At 35.2% G+C, this 18360-nt stretch overlaps 2 protein-coding genes across 3 annotated transcripts; one reads left to right on the top strand and one right to left on the bottom strand.

The window, feature by feature from the left end:
- LOC104791242 (small RNA degrading nuclease 1-like) lies at positions 219-2909 on the top strand. Of its 2 annotated transcripts, XM_010517076.2 has the most exons (12): positions 219-452; positions 546-725; positions 843-920; positions 1024-1092; positions 1177-1320; positions 1426-1542; positions 1629-1698; positions 1774-1874; positions 1965-2096; positions 2185-2292; positions 2383-2484; positions 2572-2909. In XM_010517076.2, the coding sequence occupies exons 1-12, from the start codon at positions 420-422 to the stop codon at positions 2674-2676; spliced, it is 1239 nt and encodes a 412-aa protein (XP_010515378.1). In that variant the 5' UTR covers positions 219-419; the 3' UTR covers positions 2677-2909. The 2 variants fall into 2 exon arrangements, with proteins under 2 accessions (XP_010515378.1, XP_019102309.1); XM_019246764.1 differs by lacking the exons at positions 219-452; positions 546-725 and having other exon boundaries at positions 831-920; positions 1019-1092.
- Positions 2938-6701, bottom strand: LOC104791241 (phosphatidylinositol 3,4,5-trisphosphate 3-phosphatase and protein-tyrosine-phosphatase PTEN2B-like). The gene is made up of 13 exons (XM_010517075.1): positions 6520-6701; positions 5580-6164; positions 5230-5331; positions 5078-5134; positions 4837-4902; positions 4516-4692; positions 4337-4423; positions 4186-4250; positions 4019-4095; positions 3894-3940; positions 3640-3770; positions 3497-3566; positions 2938-3411 (listed from the first exon to the last, which is right to left on the bottom strand). Exons 2-13 carry the CDS (start codon positions 6117-6119, stop codon positions 2956-2958), a joined length of 1875 nt encoding a protein of 624 aa, XP_010515377.1. The 5' UTR covers positions 6120-6164; positions 6520-6701; the 3' UTR covers positions 2938-2955.

Raw genomic sequence — 18360 nt, forward strand, 5'->3', positions numbered from 1 at the left:
ATTTTTATGGTAGGTTTTGAATTTTTACATTTTTTTTTATGGTAGATCCTTATTTAGAATTGATACGTGTCAACATCTAAATGATACAATTGACACGTGTTACAATCTAATTTTGGCATCAAACTTTAGATAATAAGAAAATATAATAATGACAAAAAAATGTCACTATATAGGAAAGTCAAAGATGTCACAATGGACGCATACTTGAAAAATTTTGAGGCTTCTCCATGATTAAAGTCCCTTCAAATGTCATGTTTGAGAGACTTGACAATTAATTCAAGAAGAAGAAAAAACTAAAAAGTTTCTTTTTCTTTTTTCTTTTTCTCAAAATAAAAAACAGAAACCCTAAAGCTCTCTCTGTTTCTTCTTCCACAAACAGTGTTGGGCTGAGTCGCCCCGGCATTGTTTCTCGTACTACTATGGAGCTTCAACTAGCCACCGCTGAGAAAGAAGTTGGTGTCTTTTGTTTTTTACCTTAGCTTGAATTACCTTACTCTGTATCTCTTCAAAATTCCGTTTTTAAATTTTTGTTTTTTCCGATTTAGGTGCTTGAGGAGTTGGTGAAGTTACTGCAGAGTCGAGATTTGCGAGGAGAAAAAGGGAACTGGAAGGAGTTTTTGAATGTTTACGACAAAAATGTTCAATCACCTATTGACCCTTCGAGGCGTTCCCGTGACGATTTGGTCCAGTTTCTGACTACTTTTAAAAAGAAACAAGATTTGCAAGTAAGTGTGTCAACCCCAAGAAATACACAATTGTGTTTTTTTTTTTTAATTTTTTTGGCCACCAAATGCTTACTGTTACTACTAAAGTCTTGTCTTTTTATGTTTGTTGCTGCTAAGGTTCTGAAATGTCACGCCAATCATCTTCTGATTGAAAAGTTGAAGCAGGAATCCGAAGATAGAGACACTCCTGAGCAGGTTAGGGAATAATTTTTGTTTGGATATGTTGTGTCTGTTTGAGTTTGATAAGGAATATGTTTGAAGTGAGCTTTAATAAAATGTTGTTGTTTTGGCAGCACAGATGCTAGTTAGATTGACCGTTGAGCATCTGAATTACTCTCTAGACTATTCGTTCCAGCCATACTCCGAGGTTTGTTTCCCTCTCTCCTTAACAATGAGATCTTGATGTTTTTACTTGCGGTTCTTTAAGACTTCTTGATGAATTGCTAAGCAGGACTGGTTTGTATCTGATGTTGGATTGAAGATGTCAAAGGTGATGAAATCAACTCAAATAGTAGCTCTTGATTGTGAGATGGTTCTTTGTGAAGATGGGACTGAGGGTTTAGTTAGAGTTGGCGCTGTAGACCGTGATTTAAAGGTACAGAGCTTAAAGAACCTTTATTCTTCTTTAGTGACCGCCTTTTTCGCAATGTACCTGTCTTCTTGACCCTTGAGTGAGTGATCAAAATGTTCATGGCTTTAGGTGATTCTTGACAAATTTGTGAAACCGGACAAACCTGTTGTTGACTACAGAGCACACATAACAGGTGTGACTGCTGAAGATATCGCAAATGCTACACTCTCTGTGGCAGATATACAGGTACCAATGTAGAGCCTTCTATTGGTTTATCTTCTTCCTAGCAGTAGCGTATAGGTTGTTATGTTAACTGTGTGAAGAATGTACAGGAAACTTTGCAGCCTCTTCTTTCTGAGGGTACGATTTTGGTAGGTCACAGTTTGAACAGAGATTTGCAAGGTGTGTAAAAAGTTCACAGTAGATTTATATTTATTGGGGTTTTAGCTACAAACTTATGGATATTTTTGATCCCAGTGTTGAAGATAGATCATCCCAAAGTAATTGATACCGCGCTTGTGTTCAAGTATTCAAATGCACGAAAGCTCAGAAGACCTTCACTTAACAACCTTTGCAAGGTAAGTCTATAATGTGTTTCTCTACTCTTTAGGTGAATATCACAAAAAAGGATAACACTTTTAAGTACTTTTTTTTTTTGTATTTTCCAGTCTATTTTGGGTTGCGAAGTCCGAAAGGTCGACGTTCCTCATGATTGTGTACATGATGCAACAGCTGCGATGAAACTTGCACTTGCTGTTATAGAGAAAAGAGCTGACACAACAATCAAACCATCTAAAGAGGTTAGCAAAGATGGATTTACCAAACTTATAGTTTTATCGTTAATTAGATACAATTACAAAAACTAATGTCTGCAATTTTTTTCCATAGATGCTGGAGGTTGAGAAAAGAAAACTCTTTCTACATAAAATCCCTCACAATGTGACATCTGAAGAGCTGAACCAACTTCTTTCTGGAGAGTTTACACTTGAAGTTAAGGTTGAGAAGCCAAACCATGTACTTTTTACTCTTAAGGATTCATAACGTTAAAAACCTTTCTTTGACCTCCTGTTATTTCTCGTTTGGCAGCCAGCAAAAACGGAGAGAGGTTACCGTTGTGCATTTGCTGTTTTTGATAATTCAGAAGAAGCAGATCAAGCATTTGAAAACGTTGATGGAACCCAAATGACGGTATTTTAGAATCTCTGCTTTTGGATCCTAAACTATCTGATTGAAAAAGATGACATAATTTTTTGCATTGGTGTTTTTTTTTTCCAGGATTCATTGGGGTTGCCACAGAAACTGGTCGTCTTGAAGCGGAGTTCGGGATCAATAGCTAGTTTATATGTCCGTAAAATGGTTCAAGATGATGATGCAACGTAGGACTAGATTTAACTGTTATAATCTAGGATTCTGATAAGGTTTGACGTTGATTTATAAATCTACTAAGAGGAGTTCTAAGTTAAGATGCGGGAATGAGATTATCTAATATTATGCAATTGGGAACCAATGAAAAGATTCTGTTATTTTGTTTTACAACTTGCAATTGTTACAACTGTTTCTTTTGTGATGAGAAGCTATATAGAAACAGAATCAATACAAAAATCTGTTGTACTTGTGTGTGTGTGTGTGATAAGTGTGATAAAACCTGACTTTTCAAGCTCAATCGCTTTCATAGTCTTCTTCTTCATCTCCAAAGGAGAAGACCGATGCGTCTGCAGCAATAGCTTTGATATCACTAACTGCTAATGAGTGATTCGGTAATGGATTATGAAGATCTGAGGATGATGAACTTGTGATACTTCTGTTTGCAGAAGGGTCATCTGTCTTTGGTAGCTCATTGATCTGATGAGGTTTACTAGTTGTGTGCATGGAGCCTGAGGTTTTCTCGGTAGTTGAATTAGTCTCAATGGGTTTCGAGTTTCCGTTGTCTTCCCCATCACTGTCTGAGAATACATCATCGTCTTTGTTCTGACTAGATTTGAGTTGGCTGGAATCTGCACTGGAGCTGCTTTGAGATTGTTGTTGGGTGGAATCAGATCTGGACTTTGTTGGTTGAGAATTGTCGGATTCTATCATTACGATCTCAACATGGAAGCCCGGTGCAGGTAGTTTTCTCTGCAAAAACCGTCAAGGGATCAGGTCTAAAGGAAAGCAACCGGTTTGTATCTTAGATCAATAGGGCTATGAACATCTTGTTTACCTTGTCAAAGCCATCAAAGTCACTACCTTTCAGCATTGTTCTGTTATCAGTCAGTGTAGTATTTAGCCAACTGCGTTCAGAGACAGTTAAGGTTAGTGAAGTTGTCGATTTGGAAGATGTCTGTGAAGGATCAGAGAGTTCACCAGTAGAAATCTCCATCACTATCGTGAAAATGGATTTTGAAGTCGCCAGCTAATTCTGTTAGACCAGCTTCACCAGGTATTGCAAAGACAACAACTCCTTTTTTGGGTGCCTTTATCCAAAAATCTTCAGGCTACAGCCCACAAACACAAGTTTATATGTCAAGACGAGTTGTGGTTTATGTAAAAATAACATCAGACGACCGAGAGAGAGAGAGAGAGAGAGAGAGAGAAGAACCAAGGAGAACAATGCCTACCCCCAAATCCTTGGTTTTCTGATGTTTCTTCGTAGAGAAAAGTATACCTGTACAATAAAAGAAAATGGAGCATTTTTCAGACGTAAGCGGAATTTACAAAAGAAGAGAAGAAACTAGCTCTTTACCAGTGTGGTTGGAGATCGTAATGGCAGGTCTAATCCAGTAAGGGCAGTTGATTAGGCGAAACCCTCTGAGCATGCATCTACATAAGTGTTTGTGTTCTCTGGTTAGGGATATATGAATATCACCACAAATTAAACTACCTGACTGGTCAGATATGTGTGAAGCCTACCTTTGTTCGGGTGGAACTTTCCCGTCAAATTGATTTTGAACACGTTCGTAGTACTTGACATATCGCTGAAGGAAACACGAAAGCTCGTTTAATAGGATGAAGGAGAATCGAATAAGCACATTAAAAAGAGTGGTGTGAGCTCAGAACTTACAATCTGACTTGGGAGAACGAGAGCTTTCCCATCAAGACATCTCTTTTGGTTATAGTAATCAATAGCCTCCTCAGCTGTAGGAAAGAACTGCAGTGGAGTTACCAATCAGATCAGTCACAGAAGACATACAGAGAAGGAACGAGAGCATCGGCCAAGACTTTGCTTCATTTAAGTCTCACCTTGAGATATAGAAGAAGACAGCATATCATTAATCCGGTTCTTGCCATTCCAGCTTTACAATGAACTACCACTACATTTTGGATATCTTCCTTCAACCATGTGTATGCACTTTGACAAAATGATGGTATCAATTGGATAGGAGGACAGTTATGGTCATCAAATGGAAAAGATGCAACCTGAAGAAAAGGAAAACAGACAAGTGATTAAGAAAACGATGTAAGACGTCAATAAATACTAGCTTTGAAAACAAGGACAACAACAGAAACTTCCTGCAAGATATATGGTCTGAGATATCAAGTTCATAGAGTTTGTATATATACCTTCCCCTCAAATCTTGAAGCATCGTACAATCTCTCTGAACAAAGGTTGTAGACCTTATATTTTTCCTGCATATTGGGAACAAGGTTCAGAGATCAGTAACGAGATAATCAACCATAGCCAAGTAACACTACATTCTGGGGCTGCAGTGTCTAATAAAGTCCAACTGGTATGAATCATATAAGAATTGGTTGAACTGTCAGAAACTCATACAGTTTAAGAGGCTTATGTGTCAATGGTTACCTTGTGATGAGTTTCAAAAAACTTGATCACCTCTTCCATGTGATTACGATATAGTCCCTGAATATGACATTTGTCAATGAGAAACTCAAGTCCGAGAGAAGAAAAGAATTGGCTGGGGAACTTATATTTCAGACCACGGGCAAGCTATTTACCTCGAAAAATCCAAAAAGACCAGAGCTTATGTCACCAGCTGGGAACCCCATTGCGATTATATTCTCAGTTATATATGTCATGTCCAAATCGAATTCCCCCTCCTGGAAATTGGACCAGATGGCAGATGCCATGAAAACAAGTGATGTAAGTGATACTGATCTGGGTACTCATATATACTAGAAACTAGTCATACATCATACTGGAAAGCATAAAAGGATAGTTTTGGGAAAACATTTTGTGCAAGCCCCTATGAAAGGATGGTGTAACTAATACAAACTGTTGTGACTATTATGTGCGTCACTACAGTTTCAAGAATTTAACAATACCAAGGAAGAAACAATTACTATACCTGGTATCTTCTTTTGTTCTGAGAGACAATGTGGCGTGCTTTCACCTGCATTGCTTTTACGGCACCACGAGATGAATCTACCACGGCTTTGGTGAGCGACTCAAGAGCACCACCAACTTGTGTGTTTGGTGCCCTAGGGTCACTGACATCATCTGAACCTTTCGTTGGCAAATGCAGACCAAGTTCAGAGGTAAATCTCGTGAAAGCTGACATGCCAGAATCCGTAGCGTGTGGATCTTGCTGCGGGAATTTCAAACTTTTGGCCCAAGAAGAAAGACCAGAAGAAGAAAATATAGATGACGGCGATTCGCGTGGGGAGGAACCTGGCGGGCATGGAACTATATCCGCAGTTTTACTCGAAGGTTCAGAGCCATTAGAAAGCATTTGAGTATCAACCTTTACAGCTGAAGCTTCTGTACTAATGGAATCTTCTCCTACAGAGCTCACTGGACCTTCTTCAACACCCATAACATTTTCAGAAGGTTCAGAATTACCAGGAATGGTTACATCTTTCTCAGATACTATAGCTGGAGTTTCCATTTCAGCAGTCCAATGATTAGCCTACTTGACGAGCAAAACAACAGCCTAAAAAACAAAAAAAGTTCTCGTTTGATCATAATGCCCAGCTTTCTCATGAAACCAAAACACTAGCAATAGCACAGAAACGAACTGCACACACGTCTGAATTCGCTAAAGCTATTGGCTAAATACGCTTCTAGAATCATCTGAAAAGAGCACTGACTACGAAAAAATTGGATGAAGAATCTAAGACCGTACACTAGTGCTACATTGCTTTACAATTCGATTATCTAATTTTCACACATCTCTCAAAGCCAAATCAATGACGGGTCGAAGAAACAGATCTCAAATCATAAACAGCGAGACAAAATTATCAAAGCAGATCAAGAGACGAAACTACGAATAACTCGAGATTGTTTACCGGAGAATGAGAATACGGGAAGATTAGGTTCGAGTTCTTGCGTAGCGAAGAAGAGAGTCAATGGAGGAAGCAGATTTTGGGGGTTGATTCAGAGGAGCAGCACCGTACGAATATTTCCGATGATCGTGCGGAGATCAACGATCATCTCCCCCGCTCTTGCCGGTCAGAAATTTTTGTCCTTCGTTTATTGGGCTGGGCCTATATGGGCCGACATTTATTATACGGGATTGTGTAATTTTAAGAGATTAAACAACTGTAGAATTGAATTACATAAATCATCTTAACTAGGAGAGTTACCCGCATGCATATGCAGGCAAAAATTTAATAGAAAATCAATTCAATTTTTCTTTCTAAAATACTAAAATAGTTTTACCTTTTATTTTTAATGTTTAAATTTTCTTAATTCTATTTTTAAAAATGGAAATAAATAAAAGATCTCAATAAAATGTTTACTATAATATTCTACATATATATTATCTTTATTAAGATTTAAAGGCCCATTTTCATATTTTCAAGTATTTAATGAGCCCAAAACATTCGTTATGATTAATTTTAATTAGAATAATATAGGAAAAGAGATCATTATGATCTTTGAAATCAACGAACTAATGTACTTTGTTTATTGTTTGGTCTATAAATATATGAACTAATGGCATTTGGTTGATTCTTTGATCTAAAAATATATGAGCTAATGTTCTAATTGACTTCCTTCATTTAGATCATTAAGATAATATAGAAAGCTAGTAATTGGTCATACAAACATTCAACATATTATCAAGGTTTAGACAATTAGGATAATATAGAAAACAACTCATATAAGGGTTTCTAGTACTTGGTCATACAAACATTCAACATATTATCAAGCTTGCATATACAAAAAATTTGAAAACTAATATGCCTTCAGCTTACGTCCCTGTAGTTTCTCCTACATGCTCCATTACATGATTTATGTAATAACGTCCAGCAAATTCCGAGCTGAAGATATAGAAAACACATTCATAAGTTAAACCCTAGCATGAGACACTACTTGATATTAATGAACATTCAAAACTTACATGGCCTTGTGATGCTCAAGTCCTTCAAACTCCAGTTTTATAAATATCTTGGAGGAGGCCAATGTGTTTACAATACACGGTTTACCTAACGATGTTTTAAGTGGTATAAAAGTTTGGTAAATGATTATACCACATAGTGTTTAGCATTTGTTCAATCAAGCAAGTGTTATTAATAGTACATTCCTTCATACTCTCCAACCTTCCAGAAACACAGAACACAAAACACCGGTTTGGTTTGATATGTGAGATGGCATCCAAATGTCTCCCATAAAGACATAAAACGGGTAGCACAGACGCTTATTGCACGACACTTGATCGTTTCATTCCTTCAAATGTAGATAGTCGAAACATTTTATAAAATAGTCAAACTCTAAATTTTACTAACATGATATGTGAAATAAATGTATTTTAACTGCCATTTAATAGCGTGAAAACAACTTCATTATAATGATCTCTGTTGTCCTTCACAGCTACTACACATCCACAAACATCTATTGTGGCAAAAAGTCAAATTTTCCCCAATGAGATGAATAAACATTTCCAAAATCTATCATATACATACAACTATTTTGGTAAAAAGTTCTTTTTGTACTTTTCTATGAGAGGGACCAATACACAAAGTTCCAAATATCCTAAAAAGTCTATAGATTCCTTAACACAAAGATTTCATAACTATATTAACAGAGTTTAAACATCTATTTTGAGAAAAAGTCAGAATTTGTCTTTACATTGAAATAAATGAATGTTTCCAAAACTATTTAACACTCACATATAACTATTTTAGTATTAAAGTTGAATTTGTATTTTTCTATGGAAGGGACCATTACAGAAAGTTCCAAATTTCCTAAAAAGACTCTAGATTTCTCAACACAAAGACATCAAAAACCTAAATTCATGGAGTTCAACTTAATAAATTTAAAACTAATTTAAGGAAAACGTACCAAAGGAGATGGGATGGTGGATTCTTCCTCGGAAAATATCATCCAAATCTGCGAATCGGAAATAATTTTTGGAATTTACCGATTCCTTTAGGGTCATGGTTGTTTCATCCGTAAACTTGATTTGATAAGGATGATGGGTATTCCTCTCCTTGAGGGTTGGATTGATGATTTTGAAATTCCTAATAGCATACCATTCATCCTCGTAGATGTACTTCCGGAGCTTGAGTAGTGTAGTCGGTATAAAGGCAACTTCAATTGTGTCACCCTTCCAAAATTGTTTAACATTGTGTTAGAAAACTATGATTTAAGTACTTTTGTAAATCAAACATAAGTAGAATTCTTGTTTTATTAACTACTCTAACCTTTTCGTCCACAAGAAGAAGAACCCGTTTTGTGAAGAATTCGTTGACATACCACGAATTTAAGACCTTGGCCAAGATACACCATCTCGTCCTGCCGGGATGAAGATTAGATATAGAGTCGTACTTCATGATCTCCACAAATTAGGGTTTTCCTGTTTATCCTCTGTTAACGAAAACGAAAAGGGGATTGGAGATTTGTAAGAATACAAACAGTCACGATTAAATGTTGCGTCTTATACGTGTTAGCGTGTCTTACCTTTTATCTAGATTGTTAAGTGTTTTAATAATTATTATTGTATATATAATAAAAGATTTAATAATGGTATTACTAACAATTTTTTTTTTGAAAACAACATTATTGAGACTAATAAAATGTAATGATGTGCAAAATTTAGAATAAGAGAATATTAGAAGTTGGTTTTCTCTAAATTGAAAGTATAAATCATAATGACATAACAATCCTATTATTTGAGATATGTTAGAGTTAAGCATTTTATAGGTAATATATAAACTTAAGATATATATAACAATTACATAATTTTAATCAACATTGTTGAAACTAATAAAATGTGATATTTTCATCTAGTACTTCTTTTATAATATAGAATAAGAGGATAATAAGGATATGATTTTTTTCAATGTGAAAGTCTACACCCTTCTGAAATAACATTCTTATCATTGGAGAGAAGTTAAATTAAAATATAGTAAAAAATGGGGCAAACAACGTTTTATAAATATAATTTAAACCAATTTATTTTAAGAGATAAAACAAAGTCCAAGTCTAACAATCCAAAACAATAATGCAATTTCAAAATATAATTAGACAGTCTCAAATATGTCTTTGTAAACAACATTAAGTGTTTTATACTGACACTTCCCATCTTTATCTGTAATTAACACCTTTAGCCCTTTTCTGGTTGTGACTCTAGAGAAGGCAACATAAAGTTGTCCATGTGTGAAAACCGGTTTCGGTAGAAACAATCCGACATGTTCTAGTGTTTGACCTTGACTCTTATTTATAGTAATTGCAAACGCCACAGTAATAGGAAACCGTTGTCGCCTCATACGAAAGGGAAACTTTGCATCAGGTGGACTAACATACATCCTAGGAATAAGTACCCTATTACCAACCTTTTTTCCTGTCATGATTCTTGCTTCGATTACATGATTGGCCATTTGAGTAATAATTAGTCTCGTACCGTTACACAAACCTACCTTTGGATCTATATTCCTTAACAACATGACATGTGCTCATATTTTCAACGTCAAAACATGGCTTGGCAATCCAGAAACCTGTATACTGTTTAAGAATTCCTGAGTGTAGATCATATCATCATGTCCGCTTGTGTCAGACATTTCAATACTATCAGAGCTAAGATATCGTCTCTCTTCACCTGTGATCAACAAAAAGTAAAGAATTTTAGATATGTTTTAATAGACATTTTTAATAAAAAATTTTACTTCAATATCAATATTTTTAAATAAAAACTTTTTCTCCTATATCCAAATTCCATAATTTATTTTTTTTGCATACCTGGGAGCTTAGTAAGCATAAACTGATTTATTTTATCAACACCGTCATTCCTTGGACTTAGAATAGCTCTTTCACTAAAGAATCTTGGATCAGTCCTCGTTGCAAAACGTTCTCCATAAATCTCTTTAACTATTGCTTCAATAGGATTCCCACTTGTATTAATTAATAAATCATCAGGAATTTCAATCTCCACATCCCCACTATTTGACTCGTTAATTTTGCCATCCCCGATATCAAGAAGCCACTTTGAGAAAGTAGCGAGAGCACCCGCGTCCATACTATTACTTGCCTTACGAAGTCTCAAATTTTCGGTAAGTTTAAGAACTTTACAACTATTCCAAAGAACAGATGAGTTTATAGATGCTAAAACTGTCGCCACTCTTCCTCCTTCGGTAATAACAGGTAGTATTTGTCTAAAATCACCTCCTAACACTACTACTTTACCTCCAAATATCTGGTCACACTTCATGATATCTCGCAAACTCCTATCCAAAGTTTCATAACAAAGCTTGTTCATCATTGGAGCCTCGTCCCATATTATGAGCTTTGCTTCTCTAATTAAATCAGCAAGATCAGATTCGGCATCGATCGAACACACAGAATATTCATTAAGATTGATTGGAATACCAAATCTTGAATGAGCCGTTCTACCACCTTCCAAAAGCAATGCAGCTATACCACTTGAAGCAACATTCAGAACAATATTACCTTTAGCTCTTATATCAACACCAAGAATAGTCCACATGAATGTTTTTCCAGTACCACCAAAACCATGGACAAAAAACATATCACCTTTGTCGTGATTCACAGAGTGAATGATTTTTTCATAAACACGTCTTTTCTCATCAGTTAGCATTGGTAACAACTTATCGTAAAATTCCTGTTGTTTATGAGGCTTATATATTTTTTCATCTGCGATAAGCCTATTTACTCCTGTCTTCATGATACTATCATCTGGTTTAAGCATTTTCTCGAAGGCTGTAAGAGACGTCCCATTCAAGCGCAACATAAGTTCTATTTCAGTTAAACATATATTTTCTATCTAAGCCCGTGTCAACATTAGACCTACCACAGTAAGTTAAACACTTATTTATAATCTTGTCTTGCGGAAAAAAAAACATATTTTCAATTAAATTAAAATCATTTTGATATACCTTGATCATTTCTGTGTCTTCTTTCTTTAAACAAAATATCCTCGCACAAGATGTCCTTTGTTTTATTCCAAACTTCAAGAGGAACAGTTAAACTCTTTGTATGCAGTAGGATCGCAAATAATTTTCTTAAAGATTCCCCAAAACACCATTCACCTGCTTCATTTATAGCCGCAATGTATTCCTTATCGTCGTCTAGTAATCCCAATGCATAGCAAGCTTCCTGAAAATCCCTATAACGAACACCGTTGACTGTTTTTAAATAGTCAAAGCTTGTTGGTCCTTGAATCTTATTAAGCAAAACTCTCAAGTAATAGGCTTGTCCTACAGATGGCGGTACGTATGTAATCCTGCCTATTGCAAAACTTTTTCGCTTCTCCGACCTTAGCTTCCAAAGTTTTTCTTTCTTATTCCACACAAATTTAGATGGAAATTCAGCATACGTGAGTTCTCTAGCTTGGGGATATATCTTGTTGCATTCTATCCAGCCCAAAAATTTAGAAGTTCTGTTCGTTGTATGGTGCAAGACATCTTCTATTGGATCATCCTCGTTGTAAATAGCCAATTCTTGTCCTGGAAGATGAAACGGGAGCTTTTCTACAGGTGTAGTACGATAACAGATCGGGAAAGCAAATATTCGCCAAGAGGCCTCACATGCAGATACGTATCTAAAAAGGCTTGAATTAGTTGGATAAAAAATACGAGAATGTTTGACAAATTGTATAAACAGTTATTACCTGCAATTGAAATACTTTTTGATTTCATTTTCTTGATCTTCTCCTCCTACGTTGGCTCTAACATAATCCGGACCTTTAGTGATGTACTTGAACAAATAATTTACTGAACGTGTCTGATTGCACCACTCAACATTTATATGAGCACGAAAACGAAGAGACAAATCACGATTATAGGGAATAACATAACTATTATCGTATTGAAAACCCCTTTTTCCACAACTCTCCCATCGTTTTGTCGTCTATATATTGGATAACCAGCATCGTCGACAATAGTATTATCCATGTATGGCTTTGGGAAGAATTTAGTGCATTGTCCATTATTCATGCAGACACTATCTCTGTTAATAGGACCATAAGGACCATGAATCATTACATCAGAAACAATTTGGTATAAATACTTATCCACCTCTTTATCAGGAATTTCAGCACTTAAGAATTTATCAATGTCGTCTGTTGTACGCATCTTATTGTCTGGATGTAAAAACAGAATCATGTGCGCATGAGGCAGACCCCTTTTCTGAAATTCTATTGTATACATGGCTGAAAAATATTTAATAAAAAAACATTAATATATTTACACTTTCGGAAAGACTGATTGAAATTATAATAAATATCATGAAACATACCAGAATTTACGATACCAAATGTTTTTTCCTTTGTCACTTGGTCCAATAATCTATCAAGTTTCATCTTGAAAACCCGGCTGCATATATCAGGTATATCTTCTTTACTAAGACGATGCCTTTGTAAATAACGATCTATTTCAGGCCATCTTGGGTTGCACCTAAATATTATAAAAAGATCAGGAAATCCATAATACTTGCAAGTAGCCATGGCGTCTAGATAATNTCACCTTTGTCGTGATTCACAGAGTGAATGATTTTTTCATAAACACGTCTTTTCTCATCAGTTAGCATTGGTAACAACTTATCGTAAAATTCCTGTTGTTTATGAGGCTTATATATTTTTTCATCTGCGATAAGCCTATTTACTCCTGTCTTCATGATACTATCATCTGGTTTAAGCATTTTCTCGAAGGCTGTAAGAGACGTCCCATTCAAGCGCAACATAAGTTCTATTTCAGTTAAACATATATTTTCTATCTAAGCCCGTGTCAACATTAGACCTACCACAGTAAGTTAAACACTTATTTATAATCTTGTCTTGCGGAAAAAAAAACATATTTTCAATTAAATTAAAATCATTTTGATATACCTTGATCATTTCTGTGTCTTCTTTCTTTAAACAAAATATCCTCGCACAAGATGTCCTTTGTTTTATTCCAAACTTCAAGAGGAACAGTTAAACTCTTTGTATGCAGTAGGATCGCAAATAATTTTCTTAAAAATTCCCCAAAACACCATTCACCTGCTTCATTTATAGCCGCAATGTATTCCTTATCGTCGTCTAGTAATCCCAATGCATAGCAAGCTTCCTGAAAATCCCTATAACGAACACCGTTGACTGTTTTTAAATAGTCAAAGCTTGTTGGTCCTTGAATCTTATTAAGCAAAACTCTCAAGTAATAGGCTTGTCCTACAGATGGCGGTACGTATGTAATCCTGCCTATTGCAAAACTTTTTCGCTTCTCCGACCTTGGCTTCCAAAGTTTTTCTTTCTTATTCCACACAAATTTAGATGGAAATTCAGCATACGTGAGTTCTCTAGCTTGGGGATATATCTTGTTGCATTCTATCCAGCCCAAAAATTTAGAAGTTCTGTTCGTTGTATGGTGCAAGACATCTTCTATTGGATCATCCTCGTTGTAAATAGCCAATTCTTGTCCTGGAAGATGAAATGGGAGCTTTTCTACAGGTGTAGTACGATAACAGATCGGGAAAGCAAATATTCGCCAAGAGGCCTCACATGCATATACATATCTAAAAAGGCTTGAATTAGTTGGATAAAAAATACGAGAATGTTTGACAAATTGTATAAACAGTTATTACCTGCAGTTAAAATACCTTTTGATTTCATTTTCTTGAGCTTCTCCTCCTACGTTGGCTCTAACATAATCCGGACCTTTAGTGATGTACCTGAGCAAATAATTTACTGAACGTGTCTGATTGCACCACTCAACATTTATATGAGCACGAAAACGAAGAGACAAATCACGATTATAGGGAATAACATAACTATTATCGTATTGAAAACCCCTTTTTCCACAACTCTCCCATCGTTTTGTCGTCTATATATTGGATAACCAGCATCGTCGACAATAGTATTATCCATGTATGGCTTTGGGAAGAATTTAGTGCATTGTCCATTATTCATGCAGACACTATCTCTGTTAATAGGACCATAAGGACCATGAATCATTACATCAGAAACAATTTGGTATAAATACTTATCCACCTCTTTATCAGGAATTTCAGCACTTAAGAATTTATCAATGTCGTCTGTTGTACGCATCTTATTGTCTGGATGTAAAAACAGAATCATGTGCGCATGAGGCAGACCCCTTTTCTGAAATTCTATTGTATACATGGCTGAAAAATATTTAATAAAAAAACATTAATATATTTACACTTTCGGAAAGACTGATTGAAATTATAATAAATATTATGAAACATACCAGAATTTACGATACCAAATGTTTTTTCCTTTGTCACTTGGTCCAATAATCTATCAAGTTTCATCTTGAAAACTCGGCTGCATATATCAGGTCTATCTTCTTTACTAAGACGATGCCTTTGTAAATAACGATCTATTTCAGGCCATCTTGGGTTGCACCTAAATATTATAAAAAGATCAGGAAATCCATAATACTTGCAAGTAGCCATGGCGTCTAGATAATGTTGCATCATATATCTCTTTCCACCTGTAAAAGATGATGGAATAAAAATTCTCTTTCCGTGTTGTGCAAGATCTCCATGTCCTTTTTATTAGCAGCTTCAATTATCTTATCAACTCTTTCAGTTCGGAGTTTGCTTTGGTTGATCCAAATGTAGTTCAACCTGTTTGATTCTATAGTAGTGAATGCATCGACTAAAAACTGCTGGAATAATTTGCCTGCCATAACAACAATGGAAGATTCTTCATATCTTTCAAATACTCTATATGCATAAAATTCTCTTATAGTGACTGTTTTTCTTTTACGTCCACGGGTATCCACGAACCCTATATCGATGCCTAATTTGTAACCATCTTCANCATATTTTCAATTAAATTAAAATCATTTTGATATACCTTGATCATTTCTGTGTCTTCTTTCTTTAAACAAAATATCCTCGCACAAGATGTCCTTTGTTTTATTCCAAACTTCAAGAGGAACAGTTAAACTCTTTGTATGCAGTAGGATCGCAAATAATTTTCTTAAAGATTCCCCAAAACACCATTCACCTGCTTCATTTATAGCCGCAATGTATTCCTTATCGTCGTCTAGTAATCCCAATGCATAGCAAGCTTCCTGAAAATCCCTATAACGAACACCGTTGACTGTTTTTAAATAGTCAAAGCTTGTTGGTCCTTGAATCTTATTAAGCAAAACTCTCAAGTAATAGGCTTGTCCTACAGATGGCGGTACGTATGTAATCCTGCCTATTGCAAAACTTTTTCGCTTCTCCGACCTTAGCTTCCAAAGTTTTTCTTTCTTATTCCACACAAATTTAGATGGAAATTCAGCATACGTGAGTTCTCTAGCTTGGGGATATATCTTGTTGCATTCTATCCAGCCCAAAAATTTAGAAGTTCTGTTCGTTGTATGGTGCAAGACATCTTCTATTGGATCATCCTCGTTGTAAATAGCCAATTCTTGTCCTGGAAGATGAAATGGGAGCTTTTCTACAGGTGTAGTACGATAACAGATCGGGAAAGCAAATATTCGCCAAGAGGCCTCACATGCATATACATATCTAAAAAGGCTTGAATTAGTTGGATAAAAAATACGAGAATGTTTGACAAATTGTATAAACAGTTATTACCTGCAGTTAAAATACCTTTTGATTTCATTTTCTTGAGCTTCTCCTCCTACGTTGGCTCTAACATAATCCGGACCTTTAGTGATGTACCTGAGCAAATAATTTACTGAACGTGTCTGATTGCACCACTCAACATTTATATGAGCACGAAAACGAAGAGACAAATCACGATTATAGGGAATAACATAACTATTATCGTATTGAAAACCCCTTTTTCCACAACTCTCCCATCGTTTTGTCGTCTATATATTGGATAACCAGCATCGTCGACAATAGTATTATCCATGTATGGCTTTGGGAAGAATTTAGTGCATTGTCCATTATTCATGCAGACACTATCTCTGTTAATAGGACCATAAGGACCATGAATCATTACATCAGAAACAATTTGGTATAAATACTTATCCACCTCTTTATCAGGAATTTCAGCACTTAAGAATTTATCAATGTCGTCTGTTGTACGCATCTTATTGTCTGGATGTAAAAACAGAATCATGTGCGCATGAGGCAGACCCCTTTTCTGAAATTCTATTGTATACATGGCTGAAAAATATTTAATAAAAAAACATTAATATATTTACACTTTCGGAAAGACTGATTGAAATTATAATAAATATTATGAAACATACCAGAATTTACGATACCAAATGTTTTTTCCTTTGTCACTTGGTCCAATAATCTATCAAGTTTCATCTTGAAAACTCGGCTGCATATATCAGGTCTATCTTCTTTACTAAGACGATGCCTTTGTAAATAACGATCTATTTCAGGCCATCTTGGGTTGCACCTAAATATTATAAAAAGATCAGGAAATCCATAATACTTGCAAGTAGCCATGGCGTCTAGATAATGTTGCATCATATATCTCTTTCCACCTGTAAAAGATGATGGAATAAAAATTCTCTTTCCGTGTTGTGCAAGATCTCCATGTCCTTTTTATTAGCAGCTTCAATTATCTTATCAACTCTTTCAGTTCGGAGTTTGCTTTGGTTGATCCAAATGTAGTTCAACCTGTTTGATTCTATAGTAGTGAATGCATCGACTAAAAACTGCTGGAATAATTTGCCTGCCATAACAACAATGGAAGATTCTTCATATCTTTCAAATACTCTATATGCATAAAATTCTCTTATGGTGACTGTTTTTCTTTTACGTCCACGGGTATCCACGAACCCTATATCGATGCCTAATTTGTAACCATCTTCACCATAAGGGAACAACAATGGGTATTGTAAAGGTAAGTACGCGGGATGAAGTTCACTTATCCGCTGTAAATTTCCCGAACGACTTTCTATAACAATGTCACGTTTATTTACACCAGCCGTAAAGTCTCCGGGAATAAGAGCAGCAACTTCATTGCTGATAGGAAGATTATGAGTCCTTGCATCAGTGGTCCTTTCCGAAGGTAACATCAATCGCAAACCTTCGCTACCGTCCTCCATATTAAATCTTTCACGTGCCGATCTAAACGCCCTAACATGCGGGTTATGACTATCAAGCGTCTTTTTTAAAAGCTCAACAATCTCACGTCTTAAATCTCCTGCAGATCCAGATGTCCTATTTTAATGCCAATTTTAAAAAATATATTAATTATGATTAGTAAATATAACAAATATTAAAGATATTTTACATACTTAAAAAATATGACAAATATTTCTATACATATTTAACATTATTAATAATTACCTAAATGCAGAAATTCTATTAGATACTTCGTTATATACGTCATGTATATATAATTGTAAAAACATTGGTTCCTTGCCAGGATCTGGTAAAATATCACCAATACAATGATAGTAATTTAGTGAATATCGTTGTTAGGTCTGTTTATATATGAAGATGGTACGTATATATTCTCTAAACTAAAAATGTACTAATTGTTGATAAATACAAATATTAACTTATGTTTCTATATATCATCTTAACTTTTTTTTTAGGCAAAATCATTTGTTATTTATCTTTCTAATTACGTATACGGATATTTGATACAATTATTAAGTTTTACTTTCTTGAAGGTCATCAATATTTTATTTAATTATACTTCGATAATCCTACATATCAATATCAGATTTAAATTTAAGCATTACTTTATTTATATACTAATGGTCTGATTAATATAACATATTTATAGTTACAAGCAA

The sequence above is a fragment of the Camelina sativa genome, chromosome 6, assembly GCF_000633955.1.
Source record: "Camelina sativa cultivar DH55 chromosome 6, Cs, whole genome shotgun sequence".
Lineage (NCBI taxonomy): Eukaryota > Viridiplantae > Streptophyta > Magnoliopsida > Brassicales > Brassicaceae > Camelina > Camelina sativa.

Excerpts from the sequence above, each read along its gene's own strand:
- LOC104791242 (XM_010517076.2), top strand. The coding sequence starts at position 420 with ATGGAGCTTCAACTAGCCACCGCTGAGAAAGAA. Across the intron at positions 726-842 it reads AAAAGAAACAAGATTTGCAA|GTTCTGAAATGTCACGCCAA; the intron begins GTAAGTGTGTCA and ends GTTGCTGCTAAG. Across the intron at positions 1,321-1,425 it reads CTGTAGACCGTGATTTAAAG|GTGATTCTTGACAAATTTGT; the intron begins GTACAGAGCTTA and ends TCATGGCTTTAG.
- LOC104791241 (XM_010517075.1), bottom strand. The coding sequence starts at position 6,119 with ATGGAAACTCCAGCTATAGTATCTGAGAAAGATGTAACCATTCCTGGT. Across the intron at positions 5,135-5,229 it reads GTCTTTTTGGATTTTTCGAG|GGACTATATCGTAATCACAT; the intron begins GTAAATAGCTTG and ends TGTCATATTCAG. Across the intron at positions 3,567-3,639 it reads AGTGATGGAGATTTCTACTG|TTGGCTAAATACTACACTGA; the intron begins GTGAACTCTCTG and ends CTCTGAACGCAG.